General features: G+C 38.5%; 3 protein-coding genes and 3 non-coding genes across 8 annotated transcripts; 3 read left to right on the top strand and 3 right to left on the bottom strand.

Annotated features, from left to right (window-relative positions):
- Positions 1-1,028: 1,028 nt before the first annotated feature.
- Positions 1,029-10,148, bottom strand: esco2 (establishment of sister chromatid cohesion N-acetyltransferase 2). Of its 3 annotated transcripts, none has more exons than XM_087852117.1 (15): positions 10,089-10,148; positions 9,015-9,067; positions 8,305-8,447; positions 7,819-8,131; positions 7,427-7,721; positions 6,843-6,964; positions 6,531-6,645; positions 5,710-5,797; positions 5,530-5,572; positions 5,245-5,389; positions 4,866-4,997; positions 3,088-3,177; positions 2,763-2,906; positions 2,348-2,532; positions 1,029-1,829 (listed from the first exon to the last, which is right to left on the bottom strand). In XM_087852117.1, exons 2-15 carry the CDS (start codon positions 9,065-9,067, stop codon positions 1,697-1,699), a joined length of 2,001 nt encoding a protein of 666 aa, XP_087708243.1. In that variant the 5' UTR covers positions 10,089-10,148; the 3' UTR covers positions 1,029-1,696. The 3 variants fall into 3 exon arrangements, with proteins under 3 accessions (XP_087708243.1, XP_087708244.1, XP_006792806.2); XM_087852118.1 differs by having other exon boundaries at positions 7,427-7,718; XM_006792743.3 differs by lacking the exon at positions 10,089-10,148 and having other exon boundaries at positions 9,015-9,073.
- Positions 10,149-10,459: 311 nt separating this feature from the next.
- On the top strand, positions 10,460-15,824 carry ccdc25 (coiled-coil domain containing 25). Its single transcript, XM_006792742.3, has 9 exons — positions 10,460-10,635; positions 10,772-10,819; positions 10,981-11,020; positions 13,618-13,669; positions 13,903-13,978; positions 14,120-14,223; positions 14,347-14,549; positions 14,987-15,032; positions 15,224-15,824. Exons 1-9 carry the CDS (start codon positions 10,611-10,613, stop codon positions 15,251-15,253), a joined length of 624 nt encoding a protein of 207 aa, XP_006792805.1. The 5' UTR covers positions 10,460-10,610; the 3' UTR covers positions 15,254-15,824.
- Positions 15,825-16,642: 818 nt separating this feature from the next.
- On the bottom strand, positions 16,643-16,715 carry trnaa-agc (transfer RNA alanine (anticodon AGC)). The gene has a single exon. It is a non-coding gene; the product is annotated as a tRNA-Ala (tRNA).
- Positions 16,716-17,256: 541 nt separating this feature from the next.
- Positions 17,257-17,329, top strand: trnaa-agc (transfer RNA alanine (anticodon AGC)). Its single transcript has one exon. It is a non-coding gene; the product is annotated as a tRNA-Ala (tRNA).
- Positions 17,330-18,119: 790 nt separating this feature from the next.
- Positions 18,120-18,192, top strand: trnaa-agc (transfer RNA alanine (anticodon AGC)). Its single transcript has one exon. It is a non-coding gene; the product is annotated as a tRNA-Ala (tRNA).
- Positions 18,193-19,432: 1,240 nt separating this feature from the next.
- Positions 19,433-23,611, bottom strand: LOC102785209 (interferon-induced very large GTPase 1-like). The gene has a single exon (XM_035908531.2). The coding sequence runs from the start codon at positions 23,594-23,596 to the stop codon at positions 19,568-19,570; it is 4,029 nt and encodes a 1,342-aa protein (XP_035764424.2). The 5' UTR covers positions 23,597-23,611; the 3' UTR covers positions 19,433-19,567.
- Positions 23,612-25,590: the final 1,979 nt, after the last annotated feature.

Below are 25,590 nucleotides of genomic sequence, written 5' to 3'. Positions count from 1 at the left end.
ACAGTACTCAGTGTACAAGCAACTTAAGGGACATTTAAGAAGAATTGCTTTCGACTGCTGCTTCCAACAGACAAATATAGATTTTAAAATATCTTTTAAAAAAACAAAACAAAGGATGGTTTATTGTTATGAATACATGGTGCATTTATAAATTGTGCCAGTACTTGCAGTTCTGCTCTTACACTGATGTAGCTCTCATGCTCCCTGAAAGCCTGAAGAGAAGACAGCACAGATTCAACAATAAATTCAACATCAATCACAGGTTATTTCCACAAATGACTCACAAATAGGAAATTTATACTTGGGTCCATCGTAATTGCAATTCACTAGTTTTTGAAACAGAACACGTGGCAGCAAACTCTTGAACTAACTAAATGGATGTGAGGGAACGTTCAAAGGACAAATGTTTCTTTTCCTCCAGAGAGAGAGAGGGAAAAAACCAGAAAGCCACCGCATTTTATTCATTCCTGTAGCTTGACACAAACATGAAACAGCAGGGAATGACCACAGATTAATTAAATAATACCATTAACAAGCATGAATGCTGGCAATGGCATCGGGCGCATTCATGCTGATTTGATAAGTCCAAATCAGCTGTAAGAAGTTAGTCTTTTTCTGAGTTTTGGGGGAAGAAAAATAATGTTTTACAGAAAAGCGATTGCTGGTTAGTTTGACTCGCATCAAAAACTGCTGAACTATTTTACTTGAGTTTGTGTCTGGGTTGCTTTGTCTTCATTTCCAGTCCCCGGTTTCAAATGTAAAGAAAAACCTGTCACGTTTCAGCATCATATGGTTTGGAAAAACCAGACAATGACAGACAAATGCTACTACAGTTATTTACCAAAAACAGTATTAAAATTGAAATTTGCTTTTAGAAAAAAAAAGAAGGTAATTTTACATACAGCCTGCCATGCTCCTTTACAGTTCAAGCTGCACTGGCACTGCTGCACTCTATTTCCTCTATTGCAGAAGAACTGTTGGTATGCACACTTTGAGACATTTTGACAAAAAGACCAAGACTCAAAAAACAAACTTAACATGTTTATTAGATGCATTTACAAAGCCTCAAAACAACAAAAGGATCCACCTTTTCTATAAACATCTCCAGAAAATGTCAAGCCCGGAGCACAAAGACATTCTGCTCAGATGAGCATGTAGCAAAGAGGTTTCTAGTTTTCTGTCATTAATTTGAACATGAAGACAAATACTTCAAACTGAAAGCAAACTGAGAAACGTCTTCAGTCAGGATTCAAGTTCCTTATAAAGAAAAAAAAAAATAGACACATGAAAGCACTGCCATTAAACAAAAACATTCAACAGTGAAGAAAGCAGTCCTGAATATAAATACTGATTCATGAGCTTTTAAAACCATATTCGGGAACACAACAGGGAGGTTCAGCGTTCTGATTCGACCTCCAAACTCCTCAAACCGCAGTCTGAGCAACTGTGTGATAAAACAAGCCTGATCAACAAAGGCTTAACCCACAGGACCAAAAGGATCAATGCCAGCATCGTGGCTGGTTTTAATGCTGTGGCTGATCACTGTATACAGCCAAGATTTAAATGGAGACAAAACTCAGCCTGGCCTAATCAGCATGGAAAAACCTGAACACTTGTTGCTTTGCATATGAAGAGACAATTTTAAACCAACTGCCATTTCAGAGGAACAGGGACAAATTTTGAATTCCTTCCAAACTCATGCAACAAAGTTGTAAACAAGGAAGGTTGGTGTGTTGCAGTACTTGGTGGCAAACAGTTTGCCGTCAGGTGTCGGATCAGAGAAGGCGATTTCTTCCTTGGTTAGGGGACTGCCGTACATGAATGTACTCCTAAGACAAAAAGGGAAAAGAAACTGAAGCCACCAGCCATTTTAGATCTGGTCAAACACTTTATGTGAGCTTGTTTCCAGTTTTACCACCTGCTGTTGACCATAGTGTTTACTATTCAAATATTATTTAGAGGGTCCACAAGTTCATGTGTGTGAGGAGTTTACTCAATAACCAGCTGACTGAGACATCATACATTGCAAAAAATATTAAAAAACACATTTGATCTCAATGGGTGGAAAACAAATGTGCTGACACCTATACTGACATGGAATGGATAATGTGTTAGGAATGAAAAAGATGCCATATTGATCCAGAGGGCTGAATTCAAAGACACCCTAAAAATCAAAGTAATAAAAATGATTTCGTAGTTCTTGCTTATACTGGGGTCATACTGACAGTCATCACAGCCGTGTTAATATAAACAACTTTTATATGACTACAATGAAAACAAAATTCTTCAATTCTATGAAGAAACAAGTAAGGAGACCGCGAGATTCATGTTGTGTGCATCATCCTACCTCACTGTGTCCAGCATGCGGGTGGCAATGCCCTGTCGCCTGGCCAGGCTGAAGACCCAGATCCGACTGATTCCACACAGAGCTTGTTCTGGGACAGTGGAGCAACACCAGGCTCTGTGTCTCTCCATGAAGTCGTCCTTTGTCATGTCCTTGTGTCGATCTGGCTGTTCAAGGACTCTGTAAGCCTGAAGAGAATCTATGCATAAGTTACGGCACCTATAAGATCCATGTAGCATCAACTGAAACCTCAAAACGAAACCATCGTTTTGAAGACCAAGAGGATAATTAAAGGCTAATCTCCAAAGCAAATCTGATGTTTAAAAGCTTTACATGTTAGCTGCAGCGTTACTATGTTTCAACAAACAGATTTCCTGAACAAATATTTATATTTTCAGAGACACTAACACAGCCGTACCTGTCGTATGGGTTCAGCGACGAGGCATCCTACCACCAGTCGCTCTGTGTTGATGAACAGGTAGGTTTTAGCCTGAGTTGGTCTGCTCAGAGCCACCTGCTGGAACCCCAGCTCATTGTCCGCTACACGCCGCACATCCTCAGCCTGAAAGCAAACACACAAAAATGATTACAAATTAAATGCAACACTTTTAAGTAAACGCTAACTTGTGTACGAGGCTGTCTGTCTATACTTCTGTCTGTTTAAAAGTGAAAGCACTTCACAACAAATAAGCATGGAGAAAAATCAGAAATAAGCAGAAGTGCTTCAGTGTGCTGGCTCAAACCTTTTTGATGGCGTACTTGGGATCATCTGGCATGACCAGGAGGATTTTTCCATCCCAGAACTCAGCCACCACCCGTTCCTTCTTCCAGCCCTGAGAAAACACAACAGAGGAAAGGAGCTGCAGTTACAAGCCAACAATTACAACAACCTCATCCCACGAAGTATACTCCTGCCAGCAGCTTTAACAGCTTCCCTGATCCCCACCCCCCCCCACATGGACTATACTTGGGTGGGCTGCTCAGGTACACTAAAGTCCACCCAACTATGTTTGGCAGCTAATGCTGCATAATTTTTTCATTATGTTTTTAAAGCACTAGTCACACTTCAGTACTTCATAAACTCATGTCTTCTGTCCAGAGAGACTGAATGGTAAATGGCCTGTATTTGTATAGTGCAGGGGTCGGCAACCTGCGGCTCTTTAGTCCTTATAGTGCGGCTCCGCGTGGTTTGGGGAAATAAATTAGAAGTATTTAGCTAAAGTGTATTTTATTTATGTTAGTTCTTTTTTTTTTTTTTTTAAATGTAACTTCTAAATTGGAAGATTATTGTGATATCGAAATATAAAAATAAAATTATATTTCATTATTTTTTCATCGCTCAAAATAGGTGTCACACTCACAGAAGCCGGTGTACCCGCCGAAACACCGTGCATTTATTGAGACTTTCAACCCCAGGTAGGCCAGTTATGGATCTTCGGATCCACATTATGTCAGCAGCTATTCTCCACCGTGAACTATGTTATAAACAAACACCGCTCACGCCTCACAGATGACAGCTTACAGTCCTGCGTAAAGATGAAAGTGACTTTGTACAGCCCCGATTTACAGACGCTGTGCACAGAGGTTCAGGAGCAGAAGTCCCACTGTGAACATACCACAGCAGTTTGCATGAATGCGCATTTCAGCATCTCTTTATTGACCACTTTTCACACACGGTTGCTGTATGCATACAGCCGGCTGTAGCTTTTCAGCTCACAGCCCGACACAACAGCATAGATAGCACAGACGTTAAGGCGGTGAGGCGTGATTGCGGGTGCCGCTCAGGTGCGTCCGCCTCCCCTGCAGCGGCGCTGCAGACCACGCCCCACCACAAACATTAACCAGGTAAAATACATATTTAGGCAGAATTTTGCAAATATCTATTTTTCATTTTTAGCAGCATAGTGCTTTTTTTCAAATTATTTTTTAAAAGTCAGGTCAAGGCTCCAAAAGCCCAAAGGAGATATAAGGGTGGCGGCTCACAACAGTTTTTGTTTGCTACATGGATCATTTTAGTTCAGCTGGGTGTCTTTCCTTTTGTTATATTTCGTTAAGAGTTCAAAATGTGTTAATTACATAAATAAAATGTAATTTTCTCTGTAGCACTTCATGGATTTCATAAGCAACACACCTTAGTTGTTCACACAAAGCATAAAGGTAAAAAACAATATATACAGTGTTATCTTCATTTTAAATGTCAAAAAGTATTTGCGGCTCCCAGTGGGTTTTTTTGCGTGGAAACCAGGTCCAAATGGCTCTTTGGGTCTTAAAGGTTGCTGACCCCTGGTATAGTGCTTTACTTAGTCCCTAAGGACCCCAAAGCGCTTTACACTACATTCAGTCATTCACACATTGGTGGTGGCAAGCTACATTGTAGCCACAGCTGCCCCCCTGGGGTGCACTGACAGAGGCGAGGCTGCCGGACACTGGTGCCACCGGGCCCTCTGACCACCACCAGTAGGCAACGGGTGAAGTGTCTTGCCCAAGGACACAACGACTGAAGGGAGAGAAGGATGTTTACCACAAATTTGATGGAATCAAGGAAGCGCTGGTGGAACTGGGTGTGCTGGAAATTGTCCTCTGGGTTGTCTGCGCTGTACACCATTCCACATGAGCTGCAGGTCGTTGCACCAAACTGTTTCTGACCAGCATCCTGATGTGAGAGTAAAAAAAAATAAATACAAAAATTCATTCAGTAAAGAAACAAAAGCAATGAAATCAAATAAAATGTATCGCAAAAAAACAAACCCCCAAAGCAAGATTTTTGTGGGTTGAATATTTGAACAAGTTTCAATCAAAGATATCTGCATCAGGCTGGGTGAGTATGGGGTGAGGATCAGAATAGAAAAAAATAAATAAATATATCAAAGCATACATGCAAACAGATAAATTTAACTTACAATGATGAGCTGGTCATCATCCTGCTTCTCTTTCTTCCTGCGAATGCTTCGCTCTTTAACGGCTGAAGCTGGAGTCTGTAGCGATGCTGTCGGACCAGAAGGGGTGCTGCAGGACACAGGAGGTCGCAGAGCTGCGCTCTTTGACCTGCAGATGTTTCAAAAGAATGCTTCAGGGTTGTTTCAGTTACTGAAATTCAGTAATTGTTCTTCTAAAAACTAAACACACTGCATTTATTGTACAGAAATGCCATCTTTAAGTGTTGAACTCTAAACAAACCATCTTACCTTTTAGAGGCAGAACCAAATATGGGATAGACTGCTGCGGGCTCTGGAGGAGAAAAAAAAACAAAAAAAAAAAGTCAACATTAACAAATGGAAGGACGACTGTGTAAAACTGAACATCTCCAGGATTTATTTAGGCCACTCTATGCCTGAGTTGAGGGATCTAATAAAGTATTTGCTCACCTTTGGGAGAGCTGGAGTTAGTGCTGGTGGGGCTTATGTAACTCAGCTCAAAGGCTGGCTCAGAGCCACCTTCTGTTGTAGGAGTATCCTGAAAACATCAATTCAAGTTAACAGAGTCATTAAAAAATTAAAGTGATCACGAGTCAACTACAAAAGCAAAACAAAACAACAACAAAATTTTGCCACGGTGAAGGTGCAGGATCATCTCTGGGGCGGAAATAATATCTACTCTGGGATAAGTACCTCTGAGCCACCCTGGGAAATTCCTAGTTGGTTAAACTCAGAAGACAAACCTGACAACTCAGCAGAAACCACATAAACAGTAGCAGAACAAATGGAAAAAGAGCTAAAACATCAAAGGCAGAAATGTAACCATCACAAGCGGGGTTTTTTGGCCTTATTACCCCATCGATTAAGTCCTGACAGATTTTGCATCACATAGAGAATGAGCAAGGAAGGGATCGGTGTTTCCATAAACAAAAGGGGGAAATCAGAGAAAATTTCTGATTGTTTTACAATTACATTATAAAAATGGCCAGAAACAGATGCCATTCATAACTAAAGAGGAGTTTCATCCTCTTTATCTCAGTAAAGGCATGTTACAGTTTCAGCGTCTGCTGGAGTCTTGACATTTTGAGTGACACTACACAGCAACACACCGGCCCTCAGGCAAGCCTCATATAAGGAGAATAGGAGCGACTACTCGTTTTAGTGTCTCCAAGCAGGTGTAATACTCTCACGGCACTTTTAATGCTCAGTAGTAGTAGAAAAACTAAGTACCATTTACATTATCAACAACAGCCATTTGGACACCCATGTACCTGACTGGTGGAGGAGGAGGCTGGTGATGTGGAGCTGTGTTGTGTTGGAGATCTCAACAACGTAACCATGAGCTCGTGAGTAATCCCGTGTTTGTCCAGCCCAATTTTAGAGGAGCTGAGGAAGGAAGACGATTAACAGTTTATCACTGAACATCAGTCTTGGGGCATTGATAAGTGCAAATATTAGAGATCTGTGTTGGAAATTCAGATTGTTAAATATGCCATGAATAAAAAATAAATAAATAAATAGTAAGGGAAGTTTCATTTCTAAAACGTAAAATGCAGTCAATGGCACGTTTAATACATCAGTACCTTGATGGCTGTGGAGTTGCAGGCTCTTCATTAACGGAGTCCGTCCAGTCTGTTGGATCAAACTTCATTCTCTGTTTTGTGCTTGGTTTGTTCTCATACGTCCTCAGCGGCTTGACGGCAGTCTGCAGGAAACAACCAGGATTAAATATTACCATTAACATGACAATATTTGCCATGGAGGGGAAAAACATAATTAATTTATTTAACATATCAAATGGCAGACACCATTGCATGGAAAAACCTTTAAAATCATCATTATCTTATTATCAGATGTAAAAAAATGGACCCGTTTCCCATCACACTCCAACATCTACAAGATTTCTGTTTCATTTCACTGTACACCAAACTAGGCTGTAAGTATCTCTCTGAAACCTCAACATTCTCCACAACATCAAGCGACACTTTATTAATTGAAATTGTGCGCAAGAGCCTGAAGAAAGTTACTCTTTTCTTTAAGAGTCAGCTGGAAGGTAAAAATTACTCCAGTGTAGTTTGTTTCTGGAATATAGAAATCTTTTCACGATTTTAAGAAAAGCGAATCTCAAGAGATGAGATATTCCAGTAATACTTAAATGTACACAAACCTTTTCAGGTTCTTTCTGCTGTTGGTTTTCTGCCAGAGCACCCTGCGGCTGCTTTGATTCTTTGCCCTTTGTCTGCGGTAGGACGGCTGCAGACGGCCTGGTTGAAGACTTTGGCGCAGTTTTCTTGTACATGGATGTAGGTTTCTTCCCTGTACCGAAGAAAGCAGCTCCAACAAATATCTTCGGCTTAGGCTTCAGGTTGCTGAAAGTGATGGTGATTGCTTTCTTGGACTCTGTGGGTTTGTTGCTGGTAGGTGCAACGGTAGGAGGATGAGTCGGTTTAGCTGCGACACTGCTGAATTAAATAGGGAGAATTAGAACAACCTTAAAAGACCAACTAAAACAACAGCTGTTTGAAGAAGGCTTCAGAAGTATCAACAGCTATGACAAACCTGCTACTGGGTTTTGGTTGGGACAGCTTGATCCTCTTTATCGATGTTGAGTAGCTTTTGGTACCCATCTTCCCCCCTTTACTAGATCCTGCTACTTTTCTTGGCTTACTGCCTCCCTTAATGTTCTTTGTTGTCTTCTTTTCTGGCTTTTGGGTCATCGTAGGAGAGGGTGGAGCAGCTGGACAAGGCAGAGAGTCCTTCAGTGCTTTCCTCTCAAGTGGAGTGAGATAGACTGGATTCTTTTTGCCATAGAAGGAGCTCGTGACCAAGGAAGGTTTGAATGGAGATTTTCGGGGTGATCCAGCTGGAGAGCCTTTAAAAATAAATAAATTAAAAATAAAATATCATATAAATAGATAATAGATAAATAAATCCAAATTATTGTAAATGCACGAGGAAAAACAATTGTTGTTTGCATTGTTGTTTGAACAAATAAAAATTACAAAAGCATTTCTATTGCAACAAAACATGTTTAGTCCATCCCACCTGCTGGTCTGCAATGAGATTTCTGTGGCGAGGTGTCCAGACAGCCAGCTGGCTTCTTCCTGGTAGGAGACTGCTGAGGCTTTCTTGGAGACCTCCTCTTCACAGGTGACAACTCCCGCCTCACCCCCTTCTTGGCTGGGTGCCTGATGTTTGAGAAACAAAACAGATGAGACAAGCGATGGGTGAATTTGCCAATAACTTGTAACTGGCAAGTTTGAGCCCATAAACTTGTCAGGAAATTGTTTACTGAGGTTACAGAGCAGATGATACTACTGCCTGAAAACAGGCAGCTTCTAGGTTTGAACCTTGTGGTGAAATCAGGTTTTTCTGCATGTAGTTTTCATATTCTCTAGTTTCCTCCCACAATCCAAAGATATGCAGGTTCGGCTAACTGGTCATTCTAAACTGGCCGTAAATGCAGGACTATGTGGGGTTGTTATGAATCACCGTTAGCCCTATGGCAACCTGTTGCAAGGTTACCCCCACTTCTCACTCAAGCCTGAGTTGTAAAAGCAGTTTTGCCCCATTAGTGTCAGTCTCATTATAGCAGGAACCCAATTCTAAATTTGTCGTAGTATTAAACACAAGCTTCCATAATCTCTCGACTGTAGCACAACTGAAACTATTCTCTTACATCTGAGAGTATAAGTCCAACACAGAGTACATTTCAAGAGTAAATCAGCAAGCCAAACAGCATATACACAGCTTACCTATCAGAGTCCAGGGAGGACTGCTTTCTCTTTCTGGTTGTGGTGGGCATCATCTTCATACAAAGGTAATGAAAGAAAATGAAAAAGAAAGTTTAAGAATTTCAGCTTTGAAAAAAAGACCATCGATCTGAAAAGTCACTCCTAATACAAAAAAAATAATAAAAGGATTTTTTAAAAATTCATAATCAACCTGGATGTAAAAGAAAATAAAGAGATGCTTTAATCTACATTAATTACTCAAAAATGAAGAGGAATCAAAAGTAACACTGCATCTTATTTCAAAAAGAACCAAACGAGATCTGTTGCCTAGTAGAACACCAGCTGCAAATCAGCTGTACCATATTATTCATGCAGACATCTTTTGCAAATCGTAGGATATCTGGGTCACAAATCAGTATTGAAAGCAATATTCACTGCAGAAGGGTCACTGACACAAATGCAGCTTCAATATATATTTCATGTCCATGGCGTTAAATCAGGAGATTTTCTGCAAGGTCTGGTGTGACTGTGGCAGGTAAACAACAGCCCACGACCTATGAGTTTAATGATCGATTAGGATGCTGATTATGAATCTCGATATGAGACAGAGCCTAAAGGTCCCCTGACTGTCATTTCGTCAGTGAGGAAAAACGAATAATCTCGAGGGCAGCTTTAGCCTGACGGTACATGTTAGCTAACGACGCGGTCATTTAAGGGCACCAGACGGAGGCGAAGAGATAATTGGCGGGACTATTGGCTTATGCAAAGGCAGCACGGTCTCCATTACAAAACAACGGGCATTTTTCATATCGATCAGAAGTTGTGCACACTTCAACTGGATACGTGGATTTGTTTGTGATTTAAAATGTGAATAAATTAAGCATTAAACATACGCTAGTTCTGACAACCGGGGAAACCTTTATTACAGTCACGGTACTTAAAACTAATGTACCCCAATTATGAGATACAACACACAAAAATACAACTCTATAGGTCGCTTCGTTTTCCTTACCAACTATGTTTCTTAACATAAACCAATAAATGTTTGTATATCTGTATATATATATATATTTGCGTCGCTGGGGGGTCTCCTACCTCTACGGCTCGCGCGCGTTTCTTCTCCGTGTTTTGAACAGCGCGCGCCAGTGTCGGAAAAAAACCCTACACTGTAACAGGAAACGGAAACAGCTACCACACGGGAAACGTAGTAAAAGCAGAGAGAAACTTCTAGTTCTAGCCTTCAAAATAAAACATCTTCATGTAAAAAAAAAAGCCACTCTTAAAAATTATGAGATACAATTCAATTTACTAATGGAAACAATTCGACGAGGATTATATAAAAACATAAATTAACTTAAAACGAATCAGCATTTACTAATTTTATCTATCGATGTAGACCTTAGGCTTTTGTTTTGAAGGTAAATTTCGCTGTTTCCTTTGCGCTACACGCTACTTTCCCTCAGTTAGGTAACAGCTTCCCAGGTCATTTTGTACACGCGAACGGCAGCAGGTCTTACTGCAGATGAAATTTGTCTTTCTTCACAGTCAGCGGTTTAGTGTCCAAAGTTAAAACACACATTGTTCATCTTTTTAGTGGCGATTTTTAATCCACGTAAAATGGTGTTTTACTTCTCAAGCGCCGGTAAGTTGAGCTGCCATTAGCTGTTAGCCTGGTTAGCTTCGCACTCCTTACAGCTGTTTTGTGTCTTTCACGAGTTTTGTGCCAGGTGATTTTGCAGTTTCACTCAGTAACGGCCCACTTCCTGTCTAATTTTCAGTGGTGAGCCCTTCCTTCACGATCTACATGGGAAAAGACAAATATGAAAGTAAGAGCTGTCCTTTGATCGCGCACTCACGCCCTTCTCTACCTTCCTCCGATGTGTGCTATATCTGTTCATTCCTGTGTTACTTTGTTGCTTAAACACCGGTAATAAATCTCTTATTGAATCTCATCACCTTTTAACTCGAGGCTGTTTCATGCCTACAGATGAGGATCTTATCAAGTATGGATGGCCCGAAGATATCTGGTGAGATTCTTTATCTGAACTCTGAAATAACCTGAATTTTCTGCAGCTGGAATTTTTAAAGAAACTAAGATGAGCAATAAAAGTACGTGGTTCCTAGACTCAGAGATAAATGTGTCTTAACACTAAGACACATTTATGATTAGGGAATTAACTTTAAGCACCATTTGTAAGAATGTATTGAACAGTCGATGTAAACATTGAGTGAGTTTATAACAGTAGAAACATTAAAGTGCAGTCCGTTAATGTAGGCATGACAAATTCATGTTAGTTTACTTTTGTAATTTAGGGTTGAAATTAGAATAAAATGTTTTCCATGCCAAATATTCACATCCCAGAAAGTTGATTCTGGTCAAGTGGATGCAGCAATTTCAGTCAGTTTAGAGATGGTCCTTTTCACATAAATAGCAGATGAACAAGAACAAGATTTCCATACTGTTGACCCGTGGGATGCTGGTGAAAACAATACTTCTGCCAAAAACAGAGAAAGAGAGAATGAAGGCCTGATTGGCGGTAGGGAGAGAGAATGTAGGAGTTTAGAGAGTAGAGGCTTTAAATGGAGGGACTAGACCACGAGTGCGAGAGCTTGATGGTTTGGACACGTACAGCAGGGGAAAGTGGAAATACTGAAATACCAGAAGAGAGGAAGACCACACAGAAGGTTTATGGAGGCAGAGCATGCAATAGAGGCAGATGATCCACTGCGATGACCCCTGAAGTGAGACCCAAACGATGAAGGGTTGAATTAAATGGAGAAAAAAAAATAATGCACCAAGAATTCTTTGCAATTATTCAGCATTTAAACAAGTGCTTTGGATTTTCTGTATTACTAATTTCCAGTGTTGGGCAAGCTACTCAGTTACTAACTCAGTTACTAAAGAAGTAACTAGTAACTATAATTAATTACTAGTTACTTCTTTAGTAACTGAGTTAGTAACTGAGTTACAATATTCTAAAAGTAATTAATTACTTGAAAATTGCGTTACTTTAAAAAACCGTTTAACCCTCTGGGGTCCAGGGTATAATTGGCCATTTTTAACTACTTTTGATTTTTCCCTCCACATTTTCCCTTTACAAACTATTTACTTTGCTTGTTTGGTCTCATCCTTTTCAGCACAACCTCACGTGTCTGAATTTACAGTCAAGTTTTCATTTTGACATACTGTATTAACACAACTGATCTAAAATCAGACAAAAAGCATAAAATCAGAGTAGAAAAAGTTATATTTTTTACTGTAACAACCACAAACATGTTTAATGAATCATATTTCATAACTTTAAATGCAAATATAAATGGTCAATTTTAAAATCCTATGCACAAGTTTTGCAAACAACAAAGTTATTTGCACCCATTTACCTTTTACCCCTTTTTTAAATAACCATTTCGAACTATTTACAGAACAATCAGCTGTTCTTCAATAAGATGTCACACAAATTATTTGTGCCACTCCAAAAAAATAATTTCTGTCCACTATAAAGGAGAACATCACAGCCTGATACCTGCAGGTCTGACAGCAGCAGGTGTATCACTCCTTTTTCTACCTGGAGACAGCAGTCGCCTCATTGTTCTGACACACAACACAAAACTATCCACAACACTACACACTAACTACACAAGACAACACATTAACTACACACTCAAAACACGCTAAACGTCACAAATCTCTCACATCTCAAAACTCGCTCTCCCTCTTTCTGCTGTCTCTCTCTCTCTCTCTCTCTCTCTCTCTCTCTCTCTCTCTCTCTCTCTCTCTCGCCGTCACTCCTAAAACTTCCCCTGTTTTTTTGTTGTTTTTGTTACTCTCTGCTTATGCTGATGTCTGCATAAGCAGAGAGTGCTTGCTGCGCTGTCCTTAGACCGTAAACGTGACAAAACTATTCAGGAAAAAACACGCCTATATATTGTTTATCATGACTCTGGTTTTACGTGGCCTATCAACACAGTTTAAAAACTGGTATATATCACCTTGTTGCTTCGTCATCTTGAAGTGGTCATGTGATTGGCTTACCACAACTACTTCATTCTTCCTCAGTCAAACAGCAGCACTCATGCGATTGTTTTGTCCCCTTAGCTCCAGGTGTTGTGCTAGACAGTGATCGTGATTACCGTCCGCAGGAGCACGCACAGCTGCTTAAAGCTGTAGCGTCCAGATTACTTACAGCTACTTCCGTGCAACTGATATAAGATGCGGTAAGCTGAACACAGCTTCAACCGTCTGTTTGTTGAAAAATAGTAACGCGACCGCATTTTCTTCTTAGTAACTGTAACGGCGTTGTAACGATAGGAATAGTAATTAGTTAGATTACTCGTTACTGAAAAAAGTAACGCCGTTACTTGTAACGCCGTTATTCCCATCACTGCTAATGTCTCTCTCTTTAAAACCAATTTGTAGTTAAAAATAGATGACTTTCATTTTTGTTTATTAATATTTTTATTTCCATTTAACTATAATTGTAGATTCATTTTAGAATTATTTGTTCCTTGCCTTTGAAATTAATAACTTTTTTTCTTCTGTGTATAATTTGTTACAGTTTTTCTTGTTAAAATGATACTTTATGGCATCCTGTCATTTAAACCTTCTCCTTTTCCCTACATCCAGGTTTCACGTGGACAAACTGTCCTCAGCTCATGTATATCTGAGAATGCCAAAGGTAAGCATAAGCTCGCCCAACAAGAATGACCCTGAAAAACAGACTTTTAAATAAGAGTTCACGCTCCTCAGTTTTTTCTCGGAACTGGCAATTTATTAAGAATCTAATTCTCAGAATAACTCATTAAATATAACAGTCGGTTCTCTGTTTTTGGTTGTGTCAGCGACACTCCACATAAAAATTCTATGGAAAATATTTGACAGTGATGTAACTATTATGTGATTAATTTCTAGGGTCAAACCATTGATGATATCCCACCAGAGGTGCTGATAGACTGCGCACAACTGGTGAAAAACAACAGCATCCAAGGTAAAGAGAAAATACTTTCACCCTTAAGCCTGCAGGCTGGCCTGAGAGATCCTCTTGTACAAGTTTCTGCCTGCTGTTATTTTTACTGGGAGGAATTTTGTATGCAGATGTGGTTAAACTTGACGTGTTACATGTTTTCAGGCTGTAAGATGAACAACATCAATGTGGTTTACACACCGTGGGCCAACCTGAAGAAAACAGGAGACATGGATGTTGGACAGATCGGCTTTTATCGACAGAAAGAGGTCAGCAGACCTGGCTTCATGTACGCTGATGGATTATTATGCAGCAATCAGTGTAATACTCTAACATTACATAGTATTTTTAGGCAATTTTATGTGTTCACTAAACTGGCTTTGTGTTCACAGGTAAAGATTGTGGCAGTGGAGAAGAAGATCAACGAGATAATAAACCGTCTGGAGAAAACAAAAGTGGAACGGTTCGCTGATCTGGCAGCAGAGAAGGAATCGAGAGATCAGGAGGAGAGGAACGAGAAGAAAGCTCAGCTGCAGGAGCAGAAGAGGAGAGAGAAGGAGGAGCAGAAAAGGAAAAAAGAGCAGGAGGAGCTCAGGTAGAACAGTGTTTTAGAAATGTTTAATTATGGCTGCATGATTATCGCCAAAACGATCGCATCGATAAGTACGATGACATTTCAGTCTGCAGCAGCACTTATATTTCACGGGAGTCTCACAGCACTTGATATAAGACACACCACTTTAAATCTACTGATTGGTTTTTTTCAAACTAAATTTCATCTGACAGCTCTAGATGTACTAATTTGTGTGCATTTACACAATATTAGTATTTTCCCCTTAAGAGTCAAAACTATACTAACCAAGCCATAGCAGGTGATTCCTAAAGCACACACTCATTTACTCTTAACCTTATCTGTAACAGCAAAAACCCGACCACATGTACATTTTAGATATAAATACTTATAAAATAAACATATGTCTCAAATATAGTTTGGCCACTATGTGTGACACTCTTGCGTTTTGGTCACTGCAGGAACTACTCGTCACTGATGAGGACTGAAAACATGAAGACTAATGAGGTGAACACCAAGAAGGATTCTATTATTTTGTTCATTTAACATATGTCATATACATACATATATATATATAGATATATATAGATATATATATATAGATAGATAGATGTTTACGGTGATTTCTTTTAGCAAAGCAGTAGCAGTTGATGATGAACAGTCTGTAACTTGTGCTCTTTACTGCCTGTATTCTGCAGGACGGCAACGATTCAGATGACTTTATGTGAGAGGAGAAAACGAGGCAGCATCAGACAGACAGCCTGCTGTTCGGCTGCTTTAGCTTCCTGTAACAGACACTGAAAAGATTTTAAAAAACTCAGACAAACCTTTTTGGCTTTGGGACACTCGGAGCAGAAAGTGAGACAGCGAGGGATGGAGGCGCGAGGACTCGTGGTTCAGAAACTGCTTTCAGACCAAACCGAGCTGATTGACGTCCTTATCGCAGAGAGGACACGGTGGACGAGGAAGCACGGGGCACCAGGATCGATGAGGGTCATTTTAAGGGGGGAGACACGCTCAGATAGCAGAACATTGTCTGATGGAATTTTCACTGCCTGATGATGTTCATGCTCATGATGATAAAACTGTCTGTGTCTGCGTGGGTGCGTTTGTTTCATGTTGTTGCTCCCAGTCACAATATTTTTATTTTCCCCGCATGACAGATTTTATTGAATGCAGATCAGTGTATGAATTAAAAATCACGTTTATTATGAAATCTTCTCCTCGTGTATTCAAAATAGGATCAGTCATTTCAATTAGTTTGAGCTCTGATGAAGATACTAAGAAAAAACAATATGAAATTTACATTTACAAAAGTATAACATATTTTTTCTTATTTGCCATCATGACTCCTGATGTTTACAGACCAGTGTAAATATCTTTTGAAGTTAAAATGAAGTTTTTGCATAACAATAGCCAGTAAATCATAACGACATGCTGCTTATTGTAATATAGAGTTATTACCTTCGGAGGCTATGAACCCACAGCCTTTAACACTCAGCCTTAATAAACACAAACACTGATCTCAGGCAAGCTGGATGTCTCATTAAAGGTCACATTTTATTCTACACTGGGAATCTTTTCAAGGTGCTTTTAATAGTCATTACGCATTGTGATAAAGTACATAAAGAGGTGTGTTTATTGTGCAGACTTATAAAATTCTCTGTTGCTGTGACGGAGAGCTTATGGTCATTTGGAACATGATCCTCTGAGCAACACTCCCCCACCTTTATAACAGCTGTTTAGAACATATCACTATTTTTAATTTTACAACCTGGTTTATGAGCTTTATTGGGCATTAAAAAGGTTCCTTATCACGCCAAAACACTGCCCAAACTAAAATGAAGTAATGTATTAAAAGTAATAACTAACCTGTTCATATATCTGTATAGACTTAAACTGTGCTGTGGCAGCAAGAAGTTCATAACAACCTAGTAATTAATAAATAACAAAAACGCCTCTTTCTCCACTGTTTTGTTTAGTTGTGGATATTTCTCACAGGAAGTTACGAAGATTCTCTGCACAGAGGGTTTTTTTATACGACAGGATTGGATTTCTCACGCTGCAGAAATCTGTTTTTGGTTTTTGTCTGCTTTTAGTTTATTGTTAAATAAATTTGGAGGATGCGGGCATCGATCCCGCTACCTCTCGCATGCTAAGCGAGCGCTCTACCATTTGAGCTAATCCCCCACTGATGTGTGCAGTTGATCACAGGAATGCTAGGCTCGCTGACAACTGACCGTGACCGTGGAGTGCTACAAGAAGGAACTATCCGAGTATAATTTCCAGAAGCAAAGCCCACGTGTGTCCGTTCTCAGCTCTGTGCATCTGCAACTCTACAACACCACAGCATGTGTGATCAGTTAAAGGTCAGACTTGTAGACTTGTCTTAGAGTACTGCACCTCTAGTTAGTCTAGTTAAGCATGTAAACAGGGTGACCCAAGGTCTCACAGTGGTTTGATCGGAAACCTCTGCTGATAATGACCCATGCCGTTTTTCAGTAAATGGTAAAAGTTACTACACTCATTTGCTGTGCGATATGATTTATTTTTGGTCCTGCGTGAATACACAGTCCGAAAATATCTGTTCAATTAACCAAATCAATTTTACTTTCATCTCTGACATACTCTATATGTATTTGCTGGCGATTCACTTCAAAATCCGACCTTTCTTACACATTTTAAGACTATTTATCGCTGTCCGGTGACGTCACTCGGGCACGTATTATGTGGGGGATTAGCTCAAATGGTAGAGCGCTCGCTTAGCATGCGAGAGGTAGCGGGATCGATGCCCGCATCCTCCAAAGGAATTTGTTTTAGGCATCGTCACAAAAACATATGTTTGCACAGTGAAATCCCTCTCATCACCTGCCCAAACAGACAGACGTCGTTTTTTTCACCCCATAAATATACTGTACATGTTCAAGCATACAATGGTAGCCCAACATCACACAACTCTCAAATGACATTAAACAGTGGCTTTTAACTGAGCCGACAATCATAATCAAGCAGTTAATTTAAACCCTCTATGTTTGTTCAAAATCACTAACTTTTCAGCTTGTTCGTGGCCAAAAGTGCCCACCAACAGATTAGGTCTGTAATTTTTATTATTTTTTATTATTTTTGCCATTTTCTGCATAAAGCTTTTAACTAACTTCAGTTCTTTACATAAATATAAAATAGTTATTAATTAATTATTAATTTTTGACCCTTTAAACACCAGTTTGATTGTCCACTGCACTAGATGGAAGACAACTTCAAATCTCACAATTATATATATTTGCAGTGCTACTGGAATTTCTTGTATTATTAATAGTACATTAATATACATGTAATTTATTCACATCAACATTGATTATAATGCATTGTTATTTTTGTGGAGGGAGAGCAAAAACATAAAAACTCCCTCTCAGCTTGTTCGTGACCAAAAATGACCCATGCCTTTTTTCAGCAAATGGTAAAGGTTACTACACCCCTCCCTAACTGCAAAATATCTGTTCAATAAACTAAATAAATTTTACTTTACCGACCTTTCTTACACATGTTAAGACCATTGCTCACTGTCTGATGACGTCACTCGCGCATAACTCATGTGGGGGATTAGCTCAAATGGTAGAGCGCTCGCTTAGCATGCGAGAGGTAGCGGGATCGATGCCCGCATCCTCCAAAAATATTGTTTTAGGCATCGTCACAAAAACATATATGTTTGCACAGTGAAATCCCTCTCATCACTTACTCGGACAGTTCAGTTTAACCTTCTGGGTTTGTTCAGAATCACTACCCTTTCAGCTTGTTCATGGCCACCAACATATTAGGTCTTTAATTTTTATTATTTTTTATATTTTTTTTATTATTTTTAAACCCCTTGTTTACGTTTACAAAATGCTATAAAATTAATATATCTTTAAAAAAATTCGACTTTCATTGACTTGATTTTCATTCAAATTCAGAACTTTAACCCTTTAACTACCAGATAGATCACATAATCCTAGGAACTCATAAATGGAAAAAAATCATAAAATCGTATTTGTATTGGCTGATGATTCACTTTAACAGTCCAACCTTTCTCACACATTTTAAAACTATTTATTGGTGTCTGGTGACGTCACTCACTGCCTTGGCAATCATAATCAAGCAGTTCATTTTAATTTGTAGATTCAAGCGGCTCGTGATATTATTGGCCACCAGATGCCACCAAAGACGATCGTGTTAAAAAGTAATGAACCTTTGAGTAATGAACACTTTTCTATACAAGCTTCAGTGTTTCAGAAAACTTAATTTGGTCAACACTAGTAACCTCATACACATAAAACTTAGAGTGTATTCAAAGTAAATAAAGTTTATTTATTTATTATACAGACTTTAAAGATAAACATTTTCTGTTGATATAAAACTCTAATGTTAGAGCACTTGCTTCACATGCACAGGCAGTTAAAAAGAAAAAAAGTTGGCGGACAGTAAATCTTTTTTAGGGTTTTAAGTCTTTCTTTAACAGTGACTATTTTACTCCTCCATTGTTTTGGGGTGATAAATGAAACAATAATGAAACAAAAAAACAAACAAACAGAAATTCATGATATAATTTTGAGGCAAGTATTTTAAAGTTAAATTACTTTTTCATATTAAAATATTTCATTTTGGGAAAACAGAGGAAAAGAAAAATATAAATGATCATTTTGTAAAGTAATGTTATTGCATATTCTTTGTAGTGAATATGAAACATCTAAAATAATGAATAAAAAACAGGAAAACTTCAGAAAATTTAAAAGTCTGAAAAGCAAATAAGATAAAAAAAAAAACCCTCTAACAATGTACTCTAAAAAGAGGTAAAACTAACTATTTGTAGTTTATATCAAGGACACAATACAAAAGAAAATATTAAAGTTTGACATCTTTCAGCCAAGTAAATCATTTACTATTTGTATTGATTCATTTTTATTTGGACTGATCTTCGTAATGATGATGTCCTGTATCCTAAGTGCGCATCAGTCCTTATTTTAACATTGTTTTCCTCAATGACATTTGTTAGGATTGTACTTGATTCACTTCATGTTGAATGCTTCTGTTAAGCCTTTCAGTGCTTGTTCCTTTGTGATGCTTCTCCAGGCCTGTGGGACATCAGCTGGCTTGGCGTCATATTTTTCAGCAAACTGTTCATTGTATTTCACTAAAACATACTTCCAATAGTCCGATGCTTCTACAGAAGGATCTGCTGGAATGTGCCACTCTGGATAATACGCTTTGTAGTCTTTGTAAGGATGCCATTCCTGCTTAGTTAGTGCGTTACAAAATTTACTTCCACTGTACACATCAGTTGTACATAATGTTTCAACCAGCTTCTCTGTGTCAAGGTTTCTATATCTGCCGAGACCTTGTGGCCGATGTACAGCTGCATGATGCTCAGCGTGTTCATTCCCTCCAGCCTCACAGGGCACTTTACAAAATGGACACTGTTGTCCACAACCAAACACCCGCTTGAAAAGCTCATCATGTGGTCTGATTGGAAGCTTTTCCAAATCTGCAGCAATATCTTTGGATTTTGAGAATTCCTGCTGAAGTTCTGCTTTTAAGTCTTCTATTGAGGTCTTGAGACTTTTGATAAATGGATGGCATGTGCTTTGGATTTGAAACAGGGTGGCTTTTTCATCCTCCTCTGATAATAAGATGTCCTTAATTAGATATTTGTGCATGCTGTTGATGAACTCTGTGATGCTTTCCTTGTTGTCTTCAAGGTGAGTGCCATCCTTTGCTTTTGATGCCTTATTTAACGCTTCTGTGATTTTTGTAAATATGACCTGCAGGATCTTGTTTTTCAGTTTGCATAAAGTTTCATCCTCTGACATTTTTTGCTTGACGTGCTCATAAATCCAGTTCTTAACATACATTTCATAGTTACTGATGTACCTCACAAAACTATTAAAGTCTTCTTTTTGAAGTAATTCTCTCTGAATGTTGTACTGGAAATAAGAGCGGGAACTGTACTCTGTTGAATGACAGCTGGTCACAATCTCATCTACAATATCTACTCCCAGTGATCTGTTGACATAGTCTTCCACTGCAGGTTTGATGCAAACTCTGGCAAAATCTTTTGCTTTTCGTTGGCAGTGATCTCTCTCTTTGTACAAATCGAGAAAGTCTGACAAGTACTGATTCTTGAGCTTCTCCAGCTGATTTTGAGGATTGTTTTTGTACAAGAACTTTTTGTGCATTTCCAAGAACTGCCTTGTGGCAAAGCTACAAATGTGAAGTTTCAGGTCAATCTCAAACTGTATATTTGTTTTGTGGTGTTTGTAACTGTGTTCAAGGAAACTATCAATTTTCTCCAAAAGATCCCTTGTGAAAGACTCATGGTAATCTCCATTTGTCTTTACTGTATCAAGTACAAACTGTGTCCAAGATTCAATTGCACTGTCTACAGAGCTCTGACAATCACGTAGGAACCAGTTTTTTACCATTTTGAACCAGGAATCTAAATGGGCATTTTTAACTTTAAATTGCTGTTTTCCATATTCTTTTAAGTCAACCTGTAAATCCTTGTTGACTTTCCGGTTTAAGAAATTTTTTTTCAGTTGAATCAGGACTGATCCTGCAATATCTCGGTGTTCCAGACCACACACATTTATTGTTGCGTCTGTCCACATCTTTTCAAAAACATCTTTCAGCTGTTTATCTGACAGAGATGATTTTTTATAGTTACCCAAGAGCTGCATGACCTGCTCTTCAATCACATCTCTGTATTTTCTCTGTATATCTTGAGCCTTCTTTTTGCTGATCTTTAGCTGAAGGGCACAATCAAGTTTAATGCAGACAGACTGTTGAATTTCTTTGGCAAGGCCAATAATACTTTTAGAGAAATCGTTCTTGTATTTCTCTATCAAATTTACATCTCTGTCTTTCCTTTTATAATAGTGACTTAGTTTCTCCATCATTAGCTGTTTTTGGTCTGTTATTTTGTCAGACAGTTGAGATTTTTTGGAATGGACCACTTTTTCCCAAGTGTTAACTTCTGATTCATTGTCAGTATTTAAGATTTCTAGCTCTGCTTCTGTCTGCCAGGAGAAAATGTGTTTTCTGAACTCCCATTCCCATTGACTAAACTCTTTGCAAAGGTTGTCATAAGCATGAGCCACAAGAGTGTTTCTGAAACTAAAGATAAAGTTTTCATATTTCACTGCTCTCCACAGACTTTTCATCCATTTGAGAAAATCTGGGATGTGTGTGGCTTTTCTATCTCTGTCATCTTTCATTATTTCCAAAAGAGTTTTCTTGAAATCTGCTACAGCTTCACTGTAACCTGTGTTCACTGGTGCCATTGGTGGGGTTCCATGCCAGAGTCCAGGGATGTTCCAGTGGTTTTTTTCAATGTCGTAGTCCAGCACATCAGTGAATGCCTTAATAGAAGGTTGTTTTTCCATTTCAGCTGCAATTCTGGTCATTTTATTTAGCTGGTCCAAGAGATGTTTCCTCTCTGTCATGCACTTGGAATGAGCTGAAACACCAGCAACATTTTGGTGTACAAAATGACAAACTGGCTTTTTACCAATTTGCCTCATCCTCAAAAATGCATGCACTGTGATTTGTAGGACATCTTTCATTTCAGTTGCGTTCTCCATTGCAATGTTGATAATGGTTACATCACTTAGACCAATGACAAAGGTTGCCAGCTGGTTGTCGTGCTCATAACTGTCTTCAAGTTGTGCCATCTCAGGAGATTTTAGACCTTCTGTATCAATGAGAACTATGAAGTCATATTTCAACTCAGTTTTTAAATCTTCACCAACTTTGAGGAAGACCATATAAGCCCCTCTTGTGCATCTGCCACTGCTGACAGGAAACTGCACACCAAACATGGTGTTGAGGAGTGTTGATTTCCCTGTACTTTGAACACCCAACACAGACACTACCAACAGTCTGCTCTTCTCTCCAACCTTCTTATGAAGCTCCATCAGCACATCTGCCACCCATCTCTCTGGAATGTTAGAAGCATCTCCATCCAAGAGTTCTAAAGGATATCCATCAAGCAGCATTTTAGCTACAACACTTGGCAGAGCAACTATTTCATCAACAGTTTTTTGTGAGTGCAAAGAAAACTCATAGATCAGCCCCATCTCTCTCATGTAATGCTCTATTCCTAAGGAGCTCTCCAGCAAAGTTTGATCCAACTCTGCAATGAGTTTTGAGTTCTTCTTACACTCTTCTTTAAATTTCTTTCTCAATGCGGAGAGTTTTTCCCGTGATTTTGTATCAAGCTTCAGTTTCATCCATTTTAGGAAATAGTTTTGTTTTTCCTTGTTGTTCGTAGATAAGTTAGCAATAAAAGTTCTCATTGCTTTGGACAATTTGTAGGTACTTTGCACCTTCTTAATTTGCTTCACTTCTTGCTGGAGCTGACATTTGTACTCTTCCAGTCCTGAGTCACCAAAATCTTTTAATCTACACTGTTCTTTTTCCAACTGTGACAACCTCTTCCAGTTATCTCCCTGCAGAGGAAGTTTTTGTTTCTTGTAGTCGGATATATTGCGGACTCCAATGCCCCTCATAATCTCTTCAGCTGCCTTTTCTTGGTTTTCACTTCTGCATTCATCCACAGACAAACCAAGTTCAACAGCTTTGTCAAACATGTTGATAATTTTCATTGTGGTTACATTTGAGGTCTTAATAGCTGCACAAATATTTTTTGAAAACTCGACAACGTTCATGTTTGAGCGTTTAATTTTGATGCTGGATTTTGGTAAATCCAATTTTTCTTGTGTTGCCTTCACAGACAATATGTCTTCTTTTGCATTCCTGTCTTTGACATCAACTACCAAGAACAGTTTTGTTTTCACATTTGGTAGAGAAAGCAAAATCTTCTGCTCATTTTCTTCAACTTTGTCCAGGAACACAAAGACAGCAGTTGATACTTGGTAAAGAAAATTGAATTGTGTGAGCAACCCACAAATGTCTCCTCGCAAATTAGCGAAAGCAGCTGGCTCTGGAAAAATGTCAAGATTTTCTCTTCCACTGGGCAGGTACCAGCAAACCTCAACCAGTCCATTGGCAATTTTCTTTTCAATTGCTCCTCCTTCCATTTCTCTGTGAATGAAGTAATTGTGATTCTGTTGACCCCGGCTGAGAATCATATTCAAAAGCTGTGACTTGGATAGGCTGCAGTTTTTCAGCCTCACAAATGAATAGAGTGGTATATCTGCTTGAACAATGTTGTCTTCAGCAAAGTGTTTTGATTGAGATGAATCATGTGGAAGCCATTCTTTGACAGTGTCTCTCAAAGCCCAAAGCATCAGGTTACACTGACTATTTTTACTATGAGGCATCAACAGTGGGACAGAAAACTGGCACATTGACATCTTGAGGGTCATTTGCTGTTGCAAGAAGCTGTCAGCACATTTGAAAAGTGCTACTATGATGTCAGCTGGGTTAAACCTATCGTCAGTGGGGCAAAAGTCAAGGTCATATGGATCATTAAACAGATCCTCTTCATGGTTATTATTCGGTACCTGTGTACAGTCCCTGCACTCTGCATTGATTTGAAACAATCTTCTAAAGAAGCACCATGGTATATCTTTCACTGACTGAACAGGATGATCATATGTGTTGCTTTTGTTGATTTCTAATAGAAGTTGCAGAGTCAGCTTGTTGGGATAAAATTTTTCCAGTCCAAGTTTAGCGATAAAGTTTAACAGGCCTAAAGAAGAGAAACAGAGAAGTTGAAATTAAAGACAACAATTATAAAAAGAACTTCTCTAAAATCTGTAACTGTGCTTTATATGTTTGTTATTTAACTATAGAAATAATTCAGTTTTTTATTTTTTCTGGGTGAATGAAATATTTCAAACTTAAATAGAATATACAGGAAAGACAGGATGCAATCAATGTATCATTTCAGTGGATACTTATATAACTAGATCACCTGTTATTTGTCTTTAAACATCTTGTAATGTGTTCTGTTGCTTCGGGGGTTTTCTTCAAAAATAAAATGGGATATAAATCAATAATAAGAAACTTTTCTAAGCCTGTGTGGCCTTTTGGCCAAACACTGAAAAGCTGAAGACTGAGTGACAATTTTATTTTTTTAATTGAAATGCCCCTGTAGCAATAAGAAAATACTAACAAGCATTTTTTATGTTGAAACAGCTGAAGCTACCATTATCATTAGCTTCAACTGTTTGTGCACAGACTAGAATTATGCAGAAACTACATCAGTGAAACACAGTCTGAAATCTTTAGGACTTATAATTATTAATCCATAACTGGTGTTTGGTTACTGTTGCTTTATGTACTGTAGCACAACTTAAACTCAACTGCCTTTTTTGTTAAAATTGCCCAGGTGACCCAACTTTGGAAACAGTGATAATACTGCATGACAGTTGTGTCGAGTAGAAACTAATTCAGACTGTGGTGTGTGGCTAAACTCTGGATTGAAGCTCTCTTATATTAGACAACCACTGTTTTGTTGCCACAAGCTTAGATGACCATAATGACCAACAACAATTACTAAATTTCTGAATTTACATTAATTCATTTATAGAATTTAATATTTTCTTTATTGTTGTTTGCCTTTTCATTAATAGATTTTAAACAACTATTTTAGCAGGTTCCCTTTGACTTTAAAACATTAAACTGGCCCTGGACCCTTTTCTTTTAAGAAAAGTAAATTGATTGTTGATGATACTAAGAGACTTATTACATTTAACTCTTTGAACTGTTGAAATTATTCTCGTGGTGGCAAACACTAACTACTATGATGAAACAGATGAAAATTACATACATGTAAACATAATGCCTAATACCTTTTAAATGAGAAATTTTGACTAACAGCATTAATGTGTATGGGTGTGTACCTGGAGTCTTGTCTTCTGTGTCCATCGTTCATGAATCTGATTGTTCCTCTGTACTCTTCTCTATAAACCTAAAGACAAAATATTATTTACTTAATATAGAGCTATGAAAAATAATACTTTGACGTTAATCAGTCAAACAGAAACAATGAATACTTCACTGAGTTAATACAAAGATTACTAACCATGATTTTCACTTCTGAATAAAACTGTCTTTATAATTTTGT

The sequence above is a fragment of the Neolamprologus brichardi genome, chromosome 15 (assembly GCF_056152115.1).
Source record: "Neolamprologus brichardi isolate AB-2024 chromosome 15, ASM5615211v1, whole genome shotgun sequence".
Lineage (NCBI taxonomy): Eukaryota > Metazoa > Chordata > Actinopteri > Cichliformes > Cichlidae > Neolamprologus > Neolamprologus brichardi.
This window is presented reverse-complemented; position numbering and strand designations above follow the sequence as displayed.